Consider the following 20,192-nt stretch of genomic DNA (forward strand, 5'->3'; position numbering starts at 1 on the left):
CAGTTTTGTTTGCAAGTGTGATGTACGGGTTAACGTACCACAAGTTAAAAAAACAGTCAAAAAATTTAGCTCTAGAGAACATTACAAATCGACAGCAACAGGCGCGAATTATGCAGGAAAAACAATTTTTGAGAACAATTATTATTGTGGCGTGTATTCAAGTGATTTGTGTTGTGCCTTCGACGATATTCTTTCACATGAAAGTGTTTCAAAAATTGTTTAGTGATGATCTAACTGTTGAAGTTTTGAATGAGGTATCTTCTGGAATATTCCACATCAACTTTGCTGTCAATCCTCTGGTATATGTACTACGCTTACCAAACTATAAAAAAACATTTTCTCGACTGTACTGTTGTAAAAGGAATAGAATTACAGCAACTTAAAGCCTGTCTTTGCTTCTTGAACCGTGACAGTGTTATTTGATTTCATTCATTGTTTATTGTTATTTGCTAAACCAATCACCAATCAAGCGTGGCAAAGTAAAACTGAAAAGTTTTATATTGAAAATCAAAATTACTATTTCATATTGTCAATAAATCGACAATGGTTTGTGTTAATGAAAATGACCAGAATGATAATTCTATAAAAATTATTGTGGAATATGATTGTAGTTTTGGCCTAGAACCGCGCATTATACTATAGTACATTTTGTATTTGATCGTTTATACAAACGTGTCAATCACTCGTGGTTTTATCAGTGGTCGTAGAACAATTAAAAAATTTTGTGCAGGAGAAAATATCAGCATGAGTAAACTTAAATCGTTTTTAAAGAATACTGAAAGAAGATACTCTTAACTGAGTGTGACGTAGTCGCCTCGACTCCATGCAGATGTATATCCAGCGATACTACCTCACATTTGGAGAATAATTGTTAAATCTTGTTTATCGAATGTAAAATAATAGAGACCTAATTAGAATAAAATATTCTCTAAAAATATGCGAGGCATAAAAGCCATTTGCATTTTGCCCACACATAGAGGTCTTCAATGTTACATAAAGGCCGGCGCACACTAGAGCTATGTGCTTAGCAAAAAGTCATTCGTGGCCATCGGCGTAAGCCAGGTGCAATCGTGTGCGGGCGACTTTTCCGGCGACTTTTGGCACGAATGACGAAAGTCACTGGAAAAGTCGTCCGCACACGAGAGCAACTGGCTTACGCTAATGGCCACGAATGACTTTTTGCTAAGCACATAGCTCTAGTGTGCGCCGGCCTTAAAATACACACAGTCAATGTACCGGTACATTAACATAAAATGAATAAAATCGCCATTGCCCTGAGCCCAGGCTTTTTTGCCGACCTCTGGGTCAATAGTACATCCGTTTCGCACCACCGATCGAATGGTTACCAATCATATGCTTCTAGTTCTAGTTACTGTCCTGTACCGTTTTGTTATGTCTGTACTATATACTAATATAAGAATATCTTCTGCAACAAATGTGGCTTATTACGTCGAGTATTGAGTCGGCAACTCGGCGATTTCACAAAGTCTATTTTTTTAGATTTACAAACTGGCTACAAATGAGGTTTACTGATTAGTGATTACTTTATATCAGGGAACCTGAAAGGGTAAGATATGGTGATCACCGTATGTTTGCATGTTTACAACAACGATAACATCAGGTCTGTTCCTAGATATTTTACCTTTGGTAATCATTGTGATTTGTGTCTCAAATATAAGAATCCAGGGCTTCTTATTTGTCCCATCTTTGATCGAAACCGCGAACAAAAAGAAATGTGACTCATTCACAGTCTTTGCACTCTTCGTCTTATAAATGAATAACTACCTTTCATTTATTTCACTTCAGTTCACCGTCAATAAAGATATGAATTACATGCTATTATGTTGTTTACAACAAAACAGATTGCAATATGGTTCCTTCGCCAACTCAGGCCTCCTTGTTTGCTGGTTGTCTAGCCTGCAATTCAGGCGTGAAAACTCTAGGGCAACGTCCAGTATGGTATTCTAACTTTTTTGGAATTTTTTGTTTTACGTTGGTTTATTTTACCACGTGTTTTGACGTCAAACATATGCTCTCGAATTTCTTTTCTTACTAAATTTTCTAACGAAGACCCATTGGTCAAAATGTCGAAGTATTTTTGAAATTTTAGGTACTTGATATCTAGTGGAATAAATTTTGAATTAAAAATGCGTTATTAAGAGTACAGAGTTATTGGTTACGGATTTTCAAAAACACTTTAAAAAATACACTATTGCGAAGGCAATTTTGATCTGTAGTAGGAGTCAACTCCTTGTTACACCATAATTATTAGATGCAACGTCGTCAGACACTGTACGCAGTACTTTACTCGATCCTTTGTCATTACATAAGGATAGACAACACGAAACTAATTAGTGATTTTATCATCAATTTTTTATGCACAGATCATTATAAATTATATACCTTAGTGGTTTAAACAGCTTAATGTTAGCCTATTTAGTTTACAAAATTATTAATATATTCGACACATCTGACAGAGAAAGGTAAATATATAGGTTAGAAATAATCAATTTCCTTGAAGATACTTTGTGTGTGAGTGTTTCCATGCCTTTCTTCATTGACTACAACAGACTAGCTAGCTTTATATACCACTATTCCACTGCCTAAGATAAAAAACGACAGGGAAATAAAATTATCCTTTTTTAAAAGGATTGCATAGGAAGTAAGAATTTATGATATATGTTTGAGATGTTTAATTAATTACGAACATTATATAGTGCGTAGTTTCAGTACTGAGTAAACGTTGCAACCATGACAGTTCAAAATTGAGGTCAGCGGATTTTTATCTCAGTTTTTTTCATAGATCTCGTATCGCTTTTCCAGTTGCCCCAGGTGATGCCACTCCAAGATCTGTCACCTGCATTGAGATATTTGCCGTTGAGGTGGGAACTATGACATCTGTTATACCACCAAGCACCTTTCCAATGCGCAGCACAGCTACCACCATCCCGATCATTATCGCGATCCTTTGTAGAGAACTTCATTCCGTTATGCGTAGATGTCAAAGAATCGCCAGCATTACCTGAAATTATGTAAAAAAGAGAATTAACTAGCTGTATCCAGAAGAAACCAGTGCCAAATTAGTCTTCTTCCTGAAAAGTAGCGTCCCTCATGAGCCAAACCTAATGTTAATTGACCCCTATTCTTTGTTTCCACCTAATTACTCTGTGGTGAAATCCTGTCCACTGCCCGGTTCTGGATTTCAAGCACGGACTGCTGACGCAATAATTTGCTGTAAAGTACGCGTGACGTCCGTGTTGTCAAAACGTCGCTTCCATGCTTGCTTGCTCTCTATAATTTGTAAGCCAAACAAAATCCCACCAATTTATTAGCTGGGTTTAAAGTGCGGCACCGTATTAGTAAAACTAAGAGCAGTAAAGATCGTGTCACCCAAGTGAAATGCGCACAAACCAACATAAACCTTGGTTTCATTTCTATAAAATAATTTTTATGCAAAATGCAATAATTTTCATATATGAAATATATATTTGCACTTTGTGGATGTAATATACTGAGTTACACCAAAATTGTGTGTATTTACACTTATTGTGTTTGCTGGACACTTCGACATTTAGAGTGTACTAAAATTTACTTACTCTCCGAGGAAAACCCTCCGATGTTCAATTTATAACCTTCAGACTCAGAGGCCAAAGAAAATGTGGAATAAAGAGCGAAAGCTGTTGAGTCATCAAAGTCTGTCAGGTCGATTCTTAAATTCTTGTTTCCAGTTTTTGTCATGCGAAAAATGTTTTCCAAACCAAGCCAAAAATTTCCGTTTAAAGAACCAAATCCTGTTTTATATTCTGACCAACCACGAAAAAAATCTACACTTGCATCTTGTCTTCTTTGAAACACCGTCCATCCTCCTCCATTGGTTGTCATATCACACCAGACTTGAAAAGAACTCTTACCGTCCGGATTGATTGTGTAAATTCCATCAGATCTCTTACCGTTCTGGTACAAGTTGAGACAACTTGTAGCTGAAACTTGTGTAACATATGATTATGAAAGTGGATGCATTTACACAAGTACAGAAACTATGTAAGCTTTGCAATATATAAAAATAGAAACTCCAAAAAGAGTAAAGATTTTGAAAATTAGCATCAAATGTGGTAGTGTTAACAACTGCCTAAAGCACGTCTCAACGTTTCGACCTTAGGGCCCTAATAAAGTTGCTGCATATAGCATTCACATGACATAGGTGTGTCCCGAGGAAACATTCGTCAATATCTGCATGAATAATAATTAAAAAATAGAGAACATTTTCCATGTTTCTATCCCGTTATAGATCTAGAAATAAGCGTGGGGAGGGTTGGTTGAACGAGAAATAGTCAGTGGGAGAACGATCCCGTAGGACGAGTTTTCCACGTTATTTAAAAATTCTCACCTCACTTGGGTGCGTACTATAAATGTCATATTGATAGACTTCGTTTTAATATAGTTGCGTATTTTTTTAAAAAATCAGTAATTTTGACCTATGAGGTGGTTCTCCCTTTGGTGGATATTTCATTGTGTTTCTGCTGTTGTTAATGATCATGGTTGCATTTTTTCTTTTATAGAAGAATATCTACGGATACATCGCTCACATCTATTATAGTTAATGAGATTCTTCATTCTTACCTTCTGTGACCTATATGAAAGAGAAATTAAATCAGCTATTTCGGATTTATTGTTCAAACTTCAAAATAATTGAAAATGATTAGAGCTATTATGGTACACTGAGCGATCAATCGCCTAGGCCTTTTAAAGGCGGATTTCCACTTACAGCGAAATCATTTAATTGCTAGCGAAATATTTGCATATTTTCTTTTGAATTGAGAACAGTCAAGTCGCACAAATTCATTTATGCTGTTAAATTTCGAAAGAAAATATGCGAATATTTCGCTAGCGAACGATTTCGCTTTGATTGGAAATCCGCCTCAATGCATTGATAATCGCACTCTGGATTGCTATTTTTCATGAAGTAGTCGAAAACTTAACCTTACCTTAACATCCTCGTAGTAAACCCATGGTCCATATTTAGTCGTTGTTTTGTTCCACTTCTTTGTGCGGTTGCTAAGTTGACAGTTTACGGAATAAACACTGCTTGGTCTCACTCTGTAGTTGTAACCATAACAATTTTCTTTCTCAATGCACAGGAAATGACACTCTCCCAATCTGTGGATATTGTGACTTGAAATCAACTCTGATGGACGCAACGCTTCATTTCCTGCATAGAATAGAAAATTCAGAAAATCAATTTTCTATGATAATTTGATTCATACACTGTAAAAACAGTGCAAATTTCAAAATAATTTCCTCTGAGTTGAAAAGCCAGTGTTTTATTCGTTAAACAACAACCAATTTTGGAAGGCCAGGATTCCTCCCGCTGCATGATTTGTGAAGAAAAGGGACCACGTTTATTTGAATCTTAAAGGTTTTAGCGCAGTGAATATATGCTTGTAAAGCTCGTCTCCGGTGAAGTTTATTCATATCATATCAGCCACATTGACGTGTTCACGACTATATGGAAACCAAGCATAAAACAAAGCAAATTACACACTTACCAACACTGACGTTTTTGAAATGTCTTGAAGCACAACGTTGAGCTTCTAGCATTGACAAAGTCATCAATAAAATGCTGAGGAAAATCAACATTTCGAGGACTGGTCGATGATACGTTAAAATTGTTTCTGCTTAGTTCTTTACTTCTCCCTCAAGATGCAATGAATATGCTCGCACGAATGCGCTCTCTAATGTGTATGTCTCAGTAATTTAATTACCTGTTGTTGGTGTTTGCGTATTATCAATTATGAAAGACGCTGCTGACGTATAATTGCAACATTAAAGCTACTTTCCAACTACGCGATTTCATACGCTCAGTACACCAACCAAAAATTAATTAAGTTATATACTTTAAATAATATTTAAATAGGAAGATTTAAAAGCTCAATAATTTTTCCGTTGTTAAAGTTGAAAATCCTTTTTAGTTACAGTATTTAAGCGAATTAGCTTTTCTTCACAAACTGGATTTGATACCAATTAAGCAATTATGATAAAAACATTTACGTTGTACACAAGGAATCAAAATTGTTGACAGATTAATAACTGCATAATTTTTATATAATATATAATATTTGGGCTATTTAAGCTATTCTAATTTAAAATACGAAATCACGATCCATTTAATTCCGTGACTAATTTCACATTCATGGACAAGAAAAATATATTTGCGACATAAAATTCGTCAAATAAAATTTGTCTGTGTAAATATTTGATGATCATGCAGCATGCCTTAGTTAATCGCCTTAAATGATGTGTAAGTGAAGTTCAGCGAATATTTGGCCAAGAAGTCTAGACTCATTTTTTATGACATGTTTTTCACAATGATAATTTGAGTGAGTCCTAGCTGAAGTAAGTGCGCGTCTACCTTACGAGAATCGATTTTAAAGCTAGTCTTGGCGGTTTGCAATTAAATCCGTCCTAAATGATAACGATCAAGTGAATTCGAGAGAATCGAAGGAAAATTATCCTTCGGACCGTATCGGACAGAAAAGTTTCATTTATCCTTTTGCTCAAAACCAAAACTATAAACTGTCTTAACCACAAAAGAATCCATACTGTCCTATACGTTTCGGGTGATAATTTTCCTGACTGAAAACCAAACTTTGCACGTTTTTATACGCGCAGTATAAACTAACAGAATATTACCTTATTTCGATTTATTCACATTAATGAAAACTTCTAAAGGCAAGTTTTCACTGAGGAAAAATCTCCTTTGGATCGGGACAGACAGGAAAATTTCTTTTGTCGGTGAGTTCTCAGGCGGCGTTTATACAAAGGAAACTTTTCTGTCCTGTCCGATCCAAAGGAGATTTTTCCTCAGTGGAAACTAGCCTTAAGTTGTGTATATACACAAAGGATCGAAATTAGTGACGGATTGCTAACTGCATAATTCATAGAATCGAATTAATATCTCTTAACTGCTTAGAAACTTTATGTTGATTTCTTATTGTTTGCATGAACATTTTGTAGATTGCAAATTCTTTTTTAACTTTGTGTCTTGATTGATTGTGACAAGTTATCACAACTATGTGTATTAAAAAAAACCCTACGGCAGCTTTGTGCGACCTAGAAAAATTTAATGGCACTTAATGTTATGACAATTATGGCAATTAATATTATGGCAATTAATTTTTTATTTAATTCACACAAATATTAGCTATTTTAAGCTATTTAAATTCAGTTAGAATACGCTTTAATTTAAAATAAAACAGCTATTTAAGATATTTTAATTTAAAATACTAAAACAACATGTCCCAAGGTAAACGCTGGTTTCCAGTCAGGAAAATTTTCTTTCCGACCGGTCGGACAAAAAGTTTCTTTTATCCATGTCTTCTCAACCATAACTAATTGTCTTAAGCACAACGGAAACCATACTGTCTCATCGGTCCGGAGGATAATTTTCCTGACTGGAAACCAGCCGTAAAGGCTAGTTTCCACTCAGGAAAATTCTCCTTTGGATCGGACAGGACAGAAAAGTTTCTTTTGTATAAACGCCCGACAAAAGAAATCTTCCTGTCTGTCCCGACTGCAAAGGAGATTTTTTCTGAGTGGAAACTAGCCTTAAGTATATATACAGAATTGGGCCATCAGGACCTATATCTCTTTGATATGAAATGTTTGTCGTTGGATCTTTGGTCACGACCATTTAAATGCCGTGACTAATTCACAAGGAAAAATACATTTGCGACATAAAATTCGTAAATATTTGATCATCTGTACGATGATTTGATCAAATGCAGTGTCATTGAAATTCAGCAGATATTTGACGAAGAAGTTTAGGGCATGTCGTCATGCACCGTGATAATAGGGAGCTTTAGCAGTGACTACGAGTACGAGATTCGTCATTCTCGCGCGTTGTTTGCTTACGTCATCAGCCAAAACTCGTAGTCGTTGGGCTTTTGACTACGAAATTTATCAAAAAACTCGTACTCGAAAGCCCAACGACTACGAGTGTTGGCTGATGGCGTAAGCAAACAACGCGCGAGAATGACGAATCTCGTACTCGTAGTCGTACTCGTAGTCACTGCTAAAGCTCCCTAATATCGGAGTAAGGTCGGTTTTCCACCAGCGATAATATTCGCGCTAAGCGACATTTTACTTTTGTTTCGGACCTGTCAACTAGAACCATCTAGACAATAATCTATTTTAAAGCTGTATATAAGAATCTATTTTAGGGGCTGTTTACATGAGCTCGGTTACCCGAGATTCAACGAATCGTGAGAGGACTTTGAGGTATTAAAATAAGTCTTTATGAAACCAAACAAGCACATGCTATTGTTGCGGTGATTATACGACCGCCAGGATCATGTTATCTGCTCATTTCAATACCTCAAAATCATCTCACGCTTCGTTGAATCTCGGGTAACCGGGCTCATGTAAACAGCCCCTTAAAGCTATTGACTCGGCGGGTTCACCCCCTCCTGATTTATGAAATTCACTTAATTTTCTGTATTAAAGTGAATCAAAAGAACCAAAGGCGCTAAATTTCGCTTGAACTATGAAAAAAATTCATACCTAAAAATCTTTCTTTTATATATTTGTTATTTTTTTATAAGCAGGTTGCATTGCCTTAAGATCTGGGTCACGTGATGAAGGTCACTGAAAGGTCAGATACCAGTCATTGCTTAGATTTATGTAATTTTATAAGTAAAACGCGTTTCGAATGTATACGAAAGCATTTTAAAGCTACGGTATGGATGGATATTTTCTTCGAGACGAAGACATAATTGGAGTTGGCTCTGAAAACTATAAACCGTTTGATCTCGAAGATTGGAAAGTTTCACCAGCGACAGATTTTCCACTCGAATCCCCTGAATTTAATTTTACAACTGAAAATTTGATTGATAGAGTCGTGAAGGAAGAAAGCGATCTCGGTGATTCCGAGAGATGGTTTTCTGTTTTAAATTCTAAAGGAACTTGGTCAGAAACGGAAACAAAATCATTGCGAGAAGGATATTTAAATGAACAGGTCGTACCTGACCAAAATCAAACGATAGATTTTGCCAATCGAAAAAACAAAAGCGTTTCAACTCAACAAATACAAGGTGAATTTGTTAAAAATATGGAAGATAGCTACACTAAAATCAACAAAGGTAGCGAAACGGAACACGCGACAAATTCTATAGTTAGTACTCGGCCAGACGAGAATTTAACAAGAGAGAACTCAATTGACTCTTTAATGTTTATTGTCGATGACAAAGAACAGGTCAGAAGCGAACAAGAACGCTTTGAAATACCACCTGCTAACGTCTTATTCCCATCTGACTCTAAAAGTATCAGGAAAGAAGCGGGAAGTGATTTTAAAGAAGAAATACTAAAGGATTTCATAAAGGAGACTATACCTGAGACTCCCGTTCGTGTTTGTAAAGAAAATCTGAAAACAGAAAGAAGCGCCGTGCATTCTGTGAGTGAATATGTTGGGCCAGATGTCAAAACAAACCATGAAATAAAATTAGTAGAGCAAAATATCAAACAACACGACAACGAACAAAACTCGAAAGAAAATGAGATATTTAAAATCCGTAAAAAGTTAATCAAACTGTTGACGACAAATAAAATTCCAAAATGCACAATGGTTAAATATAAATTTGAAAGCAACCAGCTTCCATCTTTCGCTGAAACATTTTGTCCAGATTTCTTTAAAGAGCGAAGGAAAGATGATAGGGATATTGAACTTCCAGAAGTTCTACTTTGTGGCATTGAGGTGTCAAAGGAAAAGAATAAACAGATGTTCACAATTTTATCAGAAACCGATTCAGAGGGTGAATCTGGTGAACTTACGCAAGACGATAAACTTGGTCAACATAAAGAGCAAGATTCATCACAATCCTTGAGATCCCCGGACCAACTGAAATTGAACATTAAAGCAGAGGTGATGGAAACGGACACGCAGATATCTAACAACAGCTGCAACAGGACTCAAAATGGAGACACTCCTTCAAGTATGCTAGCAATAGATGACGAGCTGGAAAAATATCTCGTCTCAAGTATTGTATTAAATGAAACGACCGATGACAACTTCTCTCAATTGCCAGATTTATCAAATAACATTGGATCGCTCCTAAGATCTGAAGGACTAAATGATGAAAATATCGAATCTGTTTACGGAAATTTATTTACAAAACCCGAATTGCATATGGATGATGGCATGAGAATTTGTAAACATGAACAAAATACAGATGTGAAACTGCCAGAAACGTCCAGTAATTTTGAAGGAAACGTGCTTGATACTGCGTTATCAAGCGCCGAAAGTCAATGGCAAATTTCACAAGACAATATGAATACATTGTATGGAAATATCTGGTCTAGAAATGTTGCTACAGAGAGCTATATTTTGAATTCGAGACATTTTCCCAACAATATGTTTCAGACGAATGATCCGTTCATTACCAGCAAAGAGTTCAAATCCAGTTTACCAGAAGATCTGATGCAAACCGACATTGATCCATTTAAATTGAATAACTTAGTCCCTAAAGTCGAAGTCGTCGACTCGTCTTTAAATTATGGTTTCTAAGCTATAGGCTCATACGAGAGCCTGGGTTTGTGCAAGTGTATCACGACTTCCCAAAGATTGAAATAGCATAAAAGCACTATAGGCAGCCCAGTTATTAATGCTTTTGATTTTAAGTGAATCGTGATGGCAAACGCTTTCGCGAGCGTCACACTCAACCGTGATAAAATCCACACGCGAATTCTTTTTGAGATTCATTTTGAAAGTAAGAGCATCAATAACTGGGCTGCCTATGATTGTACAGCTGGAGAGAGCGTCCTGGCAGCCTGATTTCCGTCGATGTCTTTTCATTCGTGGAAGATATAAAGGTTGAACCAGTTGCTATAGTCATAGGTGGCTAGGAGAGGCGGGGACGTTTCAGACGGACCACGTATTCTGTTTGCATCTCACAAACATGTGTACGTCCGAAACGTCCGCGCCTCTCCACATTACACATACAGTAAACTCTCAGCACCGGTGCCAAAAATTTTTGGAGGAGAGTGTTTAAAAGACGAACTACACGAGGGATCGACCTCGTGAGGACAGAGGAAGCTGAGAAGAGACAACTCTCACGAAGTGCAAGAATATTTTTCGAAAAACAGGTCTGGAACCTACCTTAGCACACTATTTATTGCACATTGGACGAGTATTAAATAAAAAAAAATGTGAAGATATTGTGCGATAACAACCACTTGAATAAATGTGTTTTGTTTTACATTTTCAAGATGTCTTCGTTTTCCCGAGATTAAATAACTGGTAATCCGCAAGTAAATATACGAATGATACTGTTAAAGGAATGAATAATAACTTGTATCTCGTCCATAGATATAATATCTATGATATCATCCATTTTACGATAGAATAAATTATGTCTTTGCTTCGTTAAAGGCATAAATTAAAATCATGGCCAGAAATGCAGGCCAAAATGGCCGCCAAGCATGCGTGACTTAGCCTTATATAGCACTAATTGGAAATTCAATATGGCGTCGCGCCTAAGAATTGATGGCAGAATCATTCAGATTTGCTCTTTGTTTTACTTTGTCGAAGTCCAAAACATCATCAATTTTATCGATCTTTAAACACTGAAAATTTAAGGGCAACTCGAGATGCCCAAATATGCTCCCGCCGCGAAAGAATATTTTCACGATTGAAATTGAATAAGAAAGTATTTATATACTCCAGGCATATTAGGTACCTTACAGATCAAATTTTCCAAGATGGTTCGTAGAGACTCTTGCTTTATGCACATCGCATTTTAGAAGCTTAAAAAGACGCGTAAATGTGTTCTCCAACGCGATGAAGAACACCAACTTTTGAACGCCATTACATTCTTTTTCAGTTGTTGCATGATACAAGTGACACTGGTCTGAATAATGCACTGAAAAACTGAACCGCATGAACCCACACACCTCACCGCTGGCCGGCCTGCATTTACTTGATTATGGTGGTCCACTATACAATTTTTTTCTTTAATTTTATAAAATATGAAAATATGTTCATGCCATATTGCAAGCAAACTTGCTCTGAGTGAAAAAAGCCTTGTAAGAGTCTTAAAGCATTATTTACCCAGACCAGACACACCCAATGATGCAAAATAGAGGAATTTTGTAAACACGTTAATTAACTAGGTTTTAACTTTAGAAAGACGGAATTGGTGTTATTCAGTTCTAAATATGTTTGCTTCGGAGCTGAACTAGAATAAATAAAACCTATTCAGTATTAAACATTTTGCTATTAGAAGCATAAAAAAGGCATCTCTTATCTTTTTGATTGATCAAATACGATTTTACAAACGTATGCGCATGCGCTGCACAAAAATTCCATGCGCGAGCATTGAAAAGGCTTTAAAATGAATTTTATTAAATGAACATATTCAATTACTGGTACTCGGAGATAAAACAGTGTAATATAAACAGTAAAACGTCTAATAGCTGGGTTTCAGTCACGTGACAAATTTAGCACTTGGTGGTGAACTCCAGATGGAAAATATTTATCAAATCAAATAAAACATTCATTGTAGGTTTTAACCTAATGTTGAGTAGATGTTATGTGCAATTTAACGAAATTTGCTCACTTCCACAAGGCATAATTCGGCAATATTTGTGAAGTTGACCACCAAGTGTTTCTCTATGTATTAATCTTGAGTGAAATCCACCTATGTACATTTTAATTAATTTATCATTCAATTTAAACATAACTACAAGAGTTACTTTGGAGCGTGTGTTGCAGACTGAAATTGTGAGGAAAAAACAATAATAAATTTACATTTTTCGTTGAACGGGTGAAATGTGTCTGGCGTAAATGTTTTTAGTCCTCTAGAAGCTCGTTTTTATTTTAAAAGGTGTTGGGACGAATTTTCATCTCCGTCTTTTTCAGAGTGTAGTATGAATTTTTCCAATTGTACCAGGTTATTCCTTGAGTAGAAACCTGTCCTGAACTCAGATACTTCCCATTGAGGTTGGATGCATGACAGGCTTTGTACCACCAAGCTCCTTCATAATACGAAGCGCAATTGCTTTTCCAAGCATCATTGTCACTGTCCTTTGTAGTGAACTGCATTTGATTCTGATACGCAAGAGAGTCACCTGCGTTACCTTTGAAGAATATAAAAAAAATTCCACGGTAAATAACATTCTCTGGGTATTTTTATCCGGAATCGTTTTACGCCGTTAAATTCAGCCTTGAAAAAATAAATTATCATGAACTATTTCCAATAGGTATTTCAATAGCAAACGGGGGAAAATTATTTTCTTTCAAAATGACAAATTATTTTCTTTCTTAAACTTCTTCCACTTCACAATGGTACATTATGGGATTATGGGACATTATGGCACGGACATTATGGGATATAATGAAAATAGTGGAATAACTTTTTTCCATTTTATACTAACAGGCAAATGTGCTCACTTTAGTTTCTCATGACAATAAATACAACATAAATAATTAATGCTATTAAGAGGAGTTTTATTTGAAAATCGCGTATTGGGCGCTCAAAACTAAATTAAGATTTAATCGAATGAATCGGGTGGTAACATGGCGGCTGGTTCTTATATCGTGTGAGTACTTTACTGCGTGTTTTCACATAGTCAACTGTTGACTTTCGTTTAATTTTGTTAAATATCGTCAATATACTATTGGAATGATGTGTAAAATGATAAACAAGATGAATTCAACAGTAATTGAAGAGTTAAAAGCAATGCAATGTTACACAGAGGGGTTGGAAGGATTCGGCTCTCACAGAAGCATGGAAGGTAGGCGTGCATTTTTGCGGATTTTTCATATTTTACTGCCATCGATAACAATAAATCATACCTTGCAACATTCCTTAGACATTCTAGTTTTAATTTAAGGCATCTTATATAAACTTAACTTGGTTATTTCGGAGTAAATCTTGCTTAAATTTAGAAGCGATTCAAATTTTAAATTTTCACAAAATGCAGTCACTATAATCCGTATTTTGCTCTTATCTTTCAAGCTAAGTGTTCATATTATAATTTATAACGTCTAATGTTTAACTAAGATGTATTTTGTTACAACAATTGCCCTGGTCCCAAAATCTAGGCATGAAATTTATCTAAAAAGTTATTAATATTTTTGTGTAATTGAGTATAAAATGAATACATAAGTCTGTTGTAAAACTGTTGTTCACCACTTGTAAATTACTATAGAACTGTTTCCGATCAACCTAAGGCATATTTCATGATTTGCCCTAGGTATGCTAGTTTACAAAAAGCATCATTTAATTAAAATTGGAGTGGTACGCCGTGGAGCATTTTTCGACTTTTTAAAATGAACCAGATTTGTGTATTTTCAACCTGTATTTTTTGTACAGTCCAGCATTACTATCTGTTTATTGAATATAACGCGAAGCGCCATATTACAAGCTGTGCAAACATGGCTCTCGACCTATTTTACACTTCTATGATGATTTTAGATGGTTTGAACATGTTTTGTTCCCAAAATCCACAGGTTTTCTATAAGCCATGATTTGGCCAATATGGAGGGAACCTTCACCTTAAGTTAAATGATTAAATATCAACTGAGAACCATTTCCGATCAACCTAAGGCGTATTTCATGATTTGCCCTAGGTATGCTAGTTTACAAAAACCATCATTTAATTAAAATTGGAGTGGTACGCCGTGGAGCATTTTTCGACTATTTAAAATGAACCAGATTTGTGTGATATTCTCTACCTGTATTTATTGTACAGTCCAGCATGTATCTTTACAATGTATCTTTCTCCAATTGCCCAATATTTTGACAAATATTATTCACTTAAATATTATTACAAATGGTAAAATCCTAAAATTACTGACTAAAGGCAAGGTGATTACTAGCCTATATTCAATGAGGAGACAAAATTACAATTTGTTTCAACACGAAACAGATTTGCTGTATACACAACATGTATTTACTTGAATAGCCCAGTGTTGCTATCTGATTTTTGGATATAAAATGAAATGTATACTGTAAGCTGTGCAAACAATTGGCTTTCAGCCCATTTTATATTTCTATGGTGATTGTATAGGGTTTTATTTATCCTGGTTGAACACATGTTGCAGATCTGGAAGTTTGTGCAAATCAGGCCCTGGATGCTACATCCTACATGCCCTTAAGCCCTTTCTTGTTAACTCCAGACTTGTCTTGATAAATCTCTTATAGAGGAATTTGCCATTGCCACATATTTGACATATCTATTACTTTTTATTGCAGGCTTTGAAAAAACAGTGGAAACAACACAAGATTGCAAAAACACTATTTATTGCAATTAATGATATAATATTTTAACAACAAAGTCACATTACAATTTTATATTACCTATACTTACAGCTGTATAATTTTGGAATGAATTGTCGCATGATTGTCCCACCTACATGTCCCATATTATGTACCCACCACACAAGGAATTCATTGTTAATAAAGTAGAGAGGGCAGTTGTTTTTGAAATAAATCAAAATAGTTTGACTTTCCCTTTCTTTGTGTTGTTTCTTGAATAAATTATTTACGGTCTTTTTTATTATTGTTGTGATAAAGATAAACTGATCTTCAAGCTACTATGTACATAACTATTAACTATCCACCATCTCCAACGCAAATGCGAGTTTACTGGCATGTCCGTATCTGAAACTATTGTTCATATTTTCCAAGATGTGTTGGATACCTAGAAATAAAAACGTTGACATTTGAGATTTTTATTTTATCACAAGATTAATTCTAAACCACTAAAATCAGTATATTTCAATATGTTTACACTGTCAATTACACATTAGTGTGTGACTGTGACTGTGTGTCACTCCTTCGCACTAATAAAAATGTACGCATGGAAAATTATATCATTCAATATACCAAAACAATGGAACGAACACTCACCTGTTGTTCTTCTTTGTTTCAAGGAGCTTTTCGTCTTTTGAAATTCCCCAAAAGTTAGTAAAACAGCTGTCACTCAACACGAAAACTTTACCAAACTTGTAAATTCAAAATGGCTGTAAAGCATATTTTAGCGAAGGCCTGGTTGCTAAGTTTTGAGCGATTTTGTGCAAAAATACGCGATTTTCTAAAAAATCTCCTCTTAAATACTAATTATCATAATTAATACTTATTTATACTAATCTAATTATAATTAATCATAATTAATCATAATTAATCATTTTTATGCATTTAATAAGTAGCGCAATTTAAGGCGCATGCTCATGATATCTTTACGGAAACTAAAGACATGAATAAAATCTTTGTGCCACGAGCGTGTTCGAATAAGTTAAACAGATGAGAATCTAAATTCAGGCACAACGCATGCGTATGGTTTACCTGAGTAACCTCCAGTGTTCAATCTGTATTTGTCTGATTCATCAGCCACACTAAACTCTGCATATTTGGCATAAGCTTTAGCGCCATTGAAATCCATCAAATCAACCCTTAAAACATTTTGGCCAGATTTCGTTAAACGGTGTATTTTATCAAGACCCAACCAGAACTCGTCGTTAAGATCACCAAAGCCTGCTTTATAGTCTGACCATCCCAGGTAGAAATCTTGGCTTCCATCTTGTCTTCTTTGAAACACGGTCCAGCCACCCCCGTCTGTTGTCATATCACAACTGACGTTGAACGATCCGAGGCCATCGGGATCAATCGTATAAACACCGTCTTCTTTCACTCCTGATTTATAGAGATCAGCACAACTTTTTTTGACAATAACTGCACAAACGGAAAAATATGAAATATCAAAATATTAAAGTTTTTCCGGTAGTTGAGCAATTTATACGCGGGAATGCGAATGACAATATATTCTTTCGCATAGGAGTTTTGTTCTTTCATTTAAGCCATGCAGTTCTTAGGATATATTTTTCCGTCGGTAACAACCTGGTAACCCTGTACTATTGCTACTAATTTTAGTAAAGCATACGCTCCAATATAACCAGGGCGCAGCGTGGCAGCGTCCTCAAACAACTTGGCATCAAATGTGGTATAGCAACTGCGTAAAATAGACAAAACATTTCTCGACGTTTCGACCTGGGGGCCTTCGTAACTAACTCTCCTGACGAAGGCCCTCAGGGCGAGACGTCGAGAAGTGTTTTGTCTATTTTAGGCAGTTGTTATACCACATTTGATGCGTAGTAAAACATAACTAACTCGCATGATGATGTTACCTTTTTTTTCACACATAATTCCATGCGCTTGTTTTAACTTCTGAATGTCGCGTTTTATGTTACCACAGCATGATTCATAGCGAGGATCGTGTTTTGAACACAATATGTCCTGAGCGAGGTTAAGATTCTCGATATCAGATTTGATTTCATCACAGCAATGCGCTCCTGTGCAGCCAGTTTGGAGAACAATCTGGAACAAAATCACCACCAGAGGAATTCTCAACATTATCAGGTCTCGAAATTCACAATTAACCGCCCAAGTAGAAATCAACTTGATCTGACTGAGAACAGAGTTAAGCTCTGGTTAATTTATACAAGAGCTATGTGCATGACGACGTAAACTTTGTTGTCATTTGGCTTTCCGGGCTCTTTTGAGGTCTGGTTCGCGTTTCCTGCATGTCATTTTCAAAGTATGAACTAAACAAAGAAGCAGAGGCCGCTGAAAATCGTTAAGTGGTGGGGTGGAAGGCAAATATTTATATATTCGTGCTAAAATGCCGAGCGCGAATAATTTATATTATATTTGCCTCTTACTTAATGACCTTTCGCAGCCTGTGCAAAAAACAATATTATTCAGATCTTAGATCACACGTTGCATGCATTCTTTTTAAACGAGCATGGGAACATTGCTTTTATCTTCCCATCAAAACCACTTGTTAATTATCTACGCGCAGATTTACCGTTTATTTACTCTCTAACAAACAAAGACTGATCCTGCAACAGCAATACACATGTACAGGCACATGTAAATTCACCGGATGCCTGAAACGAACTTAGTGGGCATCAAGATTGACAAAGTCAAACACTGCATGGTTCATTTCTACCAAATTTGTGTGCATGGGAAAGTTAACTTTGCACTTCTTTTACCCCTGATATTTTAAGTCTCATTTGCATTATCTAGATTGTCTCTTTCAAAGTATGATTTAAGGGATCACTGTTCACATAAATCTCTTATTTAAGGAAGCGTAAAAACAGTTTGAGGTATTGAAATGAGTAAATAGCATGATGTTGGTAGTGATGTAGCCTGCCCTGTACTATAAGCAGAGACTACAGTGAATTTTTCCCTGGCAAACGAAGACATCGCGCAAACGTAAAACAAAACGCAATTCAATTGACGATTCTGGAATGTGAGTTGAATATATCTCGTGGTAAAAGGACAGGCCCGTTGACCATGCTAGCTTCAAAACGTGCGCTAAGAGGATATATGGTTAAATACCAAGAGCGTGAAGAAGTGTTGGTACTTGAGACGAAGGACAAGACTAAAGTCTAAACTTTGGTTTATCCACCGTTTGAGCTAAACGCCTTTCAAACAACCGGCCCCTGTTGACAAATCTGTATGCATGCATGCAACTAGATAACGCACGTATACTACAGGAGATTTGGTTGAATACTAAGAAGCGTGAAGAAGTGTTGGTACTTGAGACGAAGGCCATGCAAGGCCAAACTTATGTATTATGACCGGATCCAAAGTTGACAATGTAAAGTTCTTTAATCAAGTCGCGCCCTTTCCAAACAGTGAACTTTTCATGTGCCGAACCGAATGCAAATAAATTATAAGCATTCGTTTAAACAAATACACTAGCTAATAGACCTTTCTTCTTCAAGCGCACAATGCGAGACAGTACTGGATTATCAAGCGACTTTGAGTAGCGATATCGCTCTGCTTAGAAGCGATTTGCTTGTAAGAAAACCTTGCCGATAATTTTTGTTTTTTTAAAGCTAAATCGCTTCTGATGGCTAAATCGCTTCTATGGCTAAAAGCGAAAAGGGGAAAGGTCTATTAACATTATGTTTGGCATGTAAATTTCGACGACTGAAATTCTGATTCCGGCGAGTTTAAGTGGACATTAACATTGAGATTAAATTAGTCAAGCTTTGGTTGAATTACGCCAAAGAAATGTGCATAAGATTTCTCTCCTCTGGTATTCTTCTTTCACTTTCAAATTCCCGTCTGGGTTTTCTATATGTGCATTTAAAAGAATAAAGTTTTACATATTGACATGTCTTGATCCATGTCTTTATCCATGTCTTGATCCTCTGCCGAGATTTAACGAAGCGTAAAACGGCTTGAGGTTAATATTGAAATCAGGCTATAACATGATCCTATAGTCGTGTAGTTATCCTAATAATGCCATGCATGTGCTTCTTTTGTTTCATAAAGATATATAATTTTAATATCTCAAAATCATCTCACGCTGGTAAAAGGGCTGGTTGGTCATACTGGAGAAGATTTGGTTGAATACACCAAGAAGTGCGTTTACGTGTGAAGTATACGTGTATTCTCGACTGAGTTACATATTGATATTATACAGTCTCAAATCAAATCTCAGTTAATAAATCTCGGTTAAGCGGGAGCATGTGAGCAGTCATAAGTCTCTTACTTCATACTTTAAGAGACATTAAGGTAACGCAAACGAAACTTTTAAAGTCGAAGAAAACCAGAAAAGAGCAAAGTTCACTTTCCCATGCACAACGCTTTGGCATGAATTGACCAGAGCTTGAGACCTCAAACTTTAAAGGTCCGTTCACACGATCCACCTTTGTCAGATCCAATTCACCTCTGACGTATGGAATGTAGTTTGTTATTGATAAATCAGTACTGTAATCATCGCTTTAGTTGATTTGCTGCCCATATACATTGCAAGTAACATAAAACATCTTTCAAAAAGTGCCATTAGATCGACAAAATTTGATCGTGTGAAGAAACCTTAACTTTGATGATCCGGATCTTAAGGACCCATTTATTTACACTATGCAATTCGTCGTATACGATTCGTACTTTGGCGTATGTGAACGTATGAACACACTACAAACGTGCACTTTAAATTCCAACCTGAACAAAACTGAATAAAGATTGTGGCATAGGCCCTCTTTGGCATTCGTCAGAATGATAATTGCATACAACTTATCGTGTAATCTAATATGTAACTTAACGTTAATGAGCTGAAGCTTTGTTGAAGTTTATTTGCATTTAGTTCGGCACATGAAAAGTTGGAATTTGGCCGGGAAAGGA

At 36.0% G+C, this 20,192-nt stretch overlaps 2 protein-coding genes and 1 long non-coding RNA gene across 3 annotated transcripts; 1 reads left to right on the plus strand and 2 right to left on the minus strand.

The window, feature by feature from the left end:
* Positions 1-2,476: 2,476 nt before the first annotated feature.
* Positions 2,477-5,674, minus strand: LOC114532071 (microfibril-associated glycoprotein 4-like). The gene is made up of 5 exons (XM_028553662.1): positions 5,547-5,674; positions 4,986-5,209; positions 4,621-4,630; positions 3,597-3,986; positions 2,477-3,022 (listed from the first exon to the last, which is right to left on the minus strand). Exons 1-5 carry the CDS (start codon positions 5,635-5,637, stop codon positions 2,772-2,774), a joined length of 966 nt encoding a protein of 321 aa, XP_028409463.1. The 5' UTR covers positions 5,638-5,674; the 3' UTR covers positions 2,477-2,771.
* A 6,703-nt stretch (positions 5,675-12,377) lies between these two features.
* Positions 12,378-17,500, minus strand: LOC114532075 (microfibril-associated glycoprotein 4-like). The gene is made up of 3 exons (XM_028553666.1): positions 17,180-17,500; positions 16,341-16,727; positions 12,378-13,128 (listed from the first exon to the last, which is right to left on the minus strand). Exons 1-3 carry the CDS (start codon positions 17,403-17,405, stop codon positions 12,869-12,871), a joined length of 873 nt encoding a protein of 290 aa, XP_028409467.1. The 5' UTR covers positions 17,406-17,500; the 3' UTR covers positions 12,378-12,868.
* Positions 13,517-15,500, plus strand: LOC114532077. Its single transcript, XR_003687921.1, has 2 exons — positions 13,517-13,785; positions 15,249-15,500. It is a non-coding gene; the product is annotated as an uncharacterized LOC114532077 (long non-coding RNA).
* Positions 17,501-20,192: the final 2,692 nt, after the last annotated feature.

This window comes from Dendronephthya gigantea, unplaced genomic scaffold (genome assembly GCF_004324835.1).
Source record: "Dendronephthya gigantea isolate DGI-Jeju-01 unplaced genomic scaffold, DenGig_1.0 000077F, whole genome shotgun sequence".
Classification (NCBI taxonomy): domain Eukaryota; kingdom Metazoa; phylum Cnidaria; class Anthozoa; order Malacalcyonacea; family Nephtheidae; genus Dendronephthya; species Dendronephthya gigantea.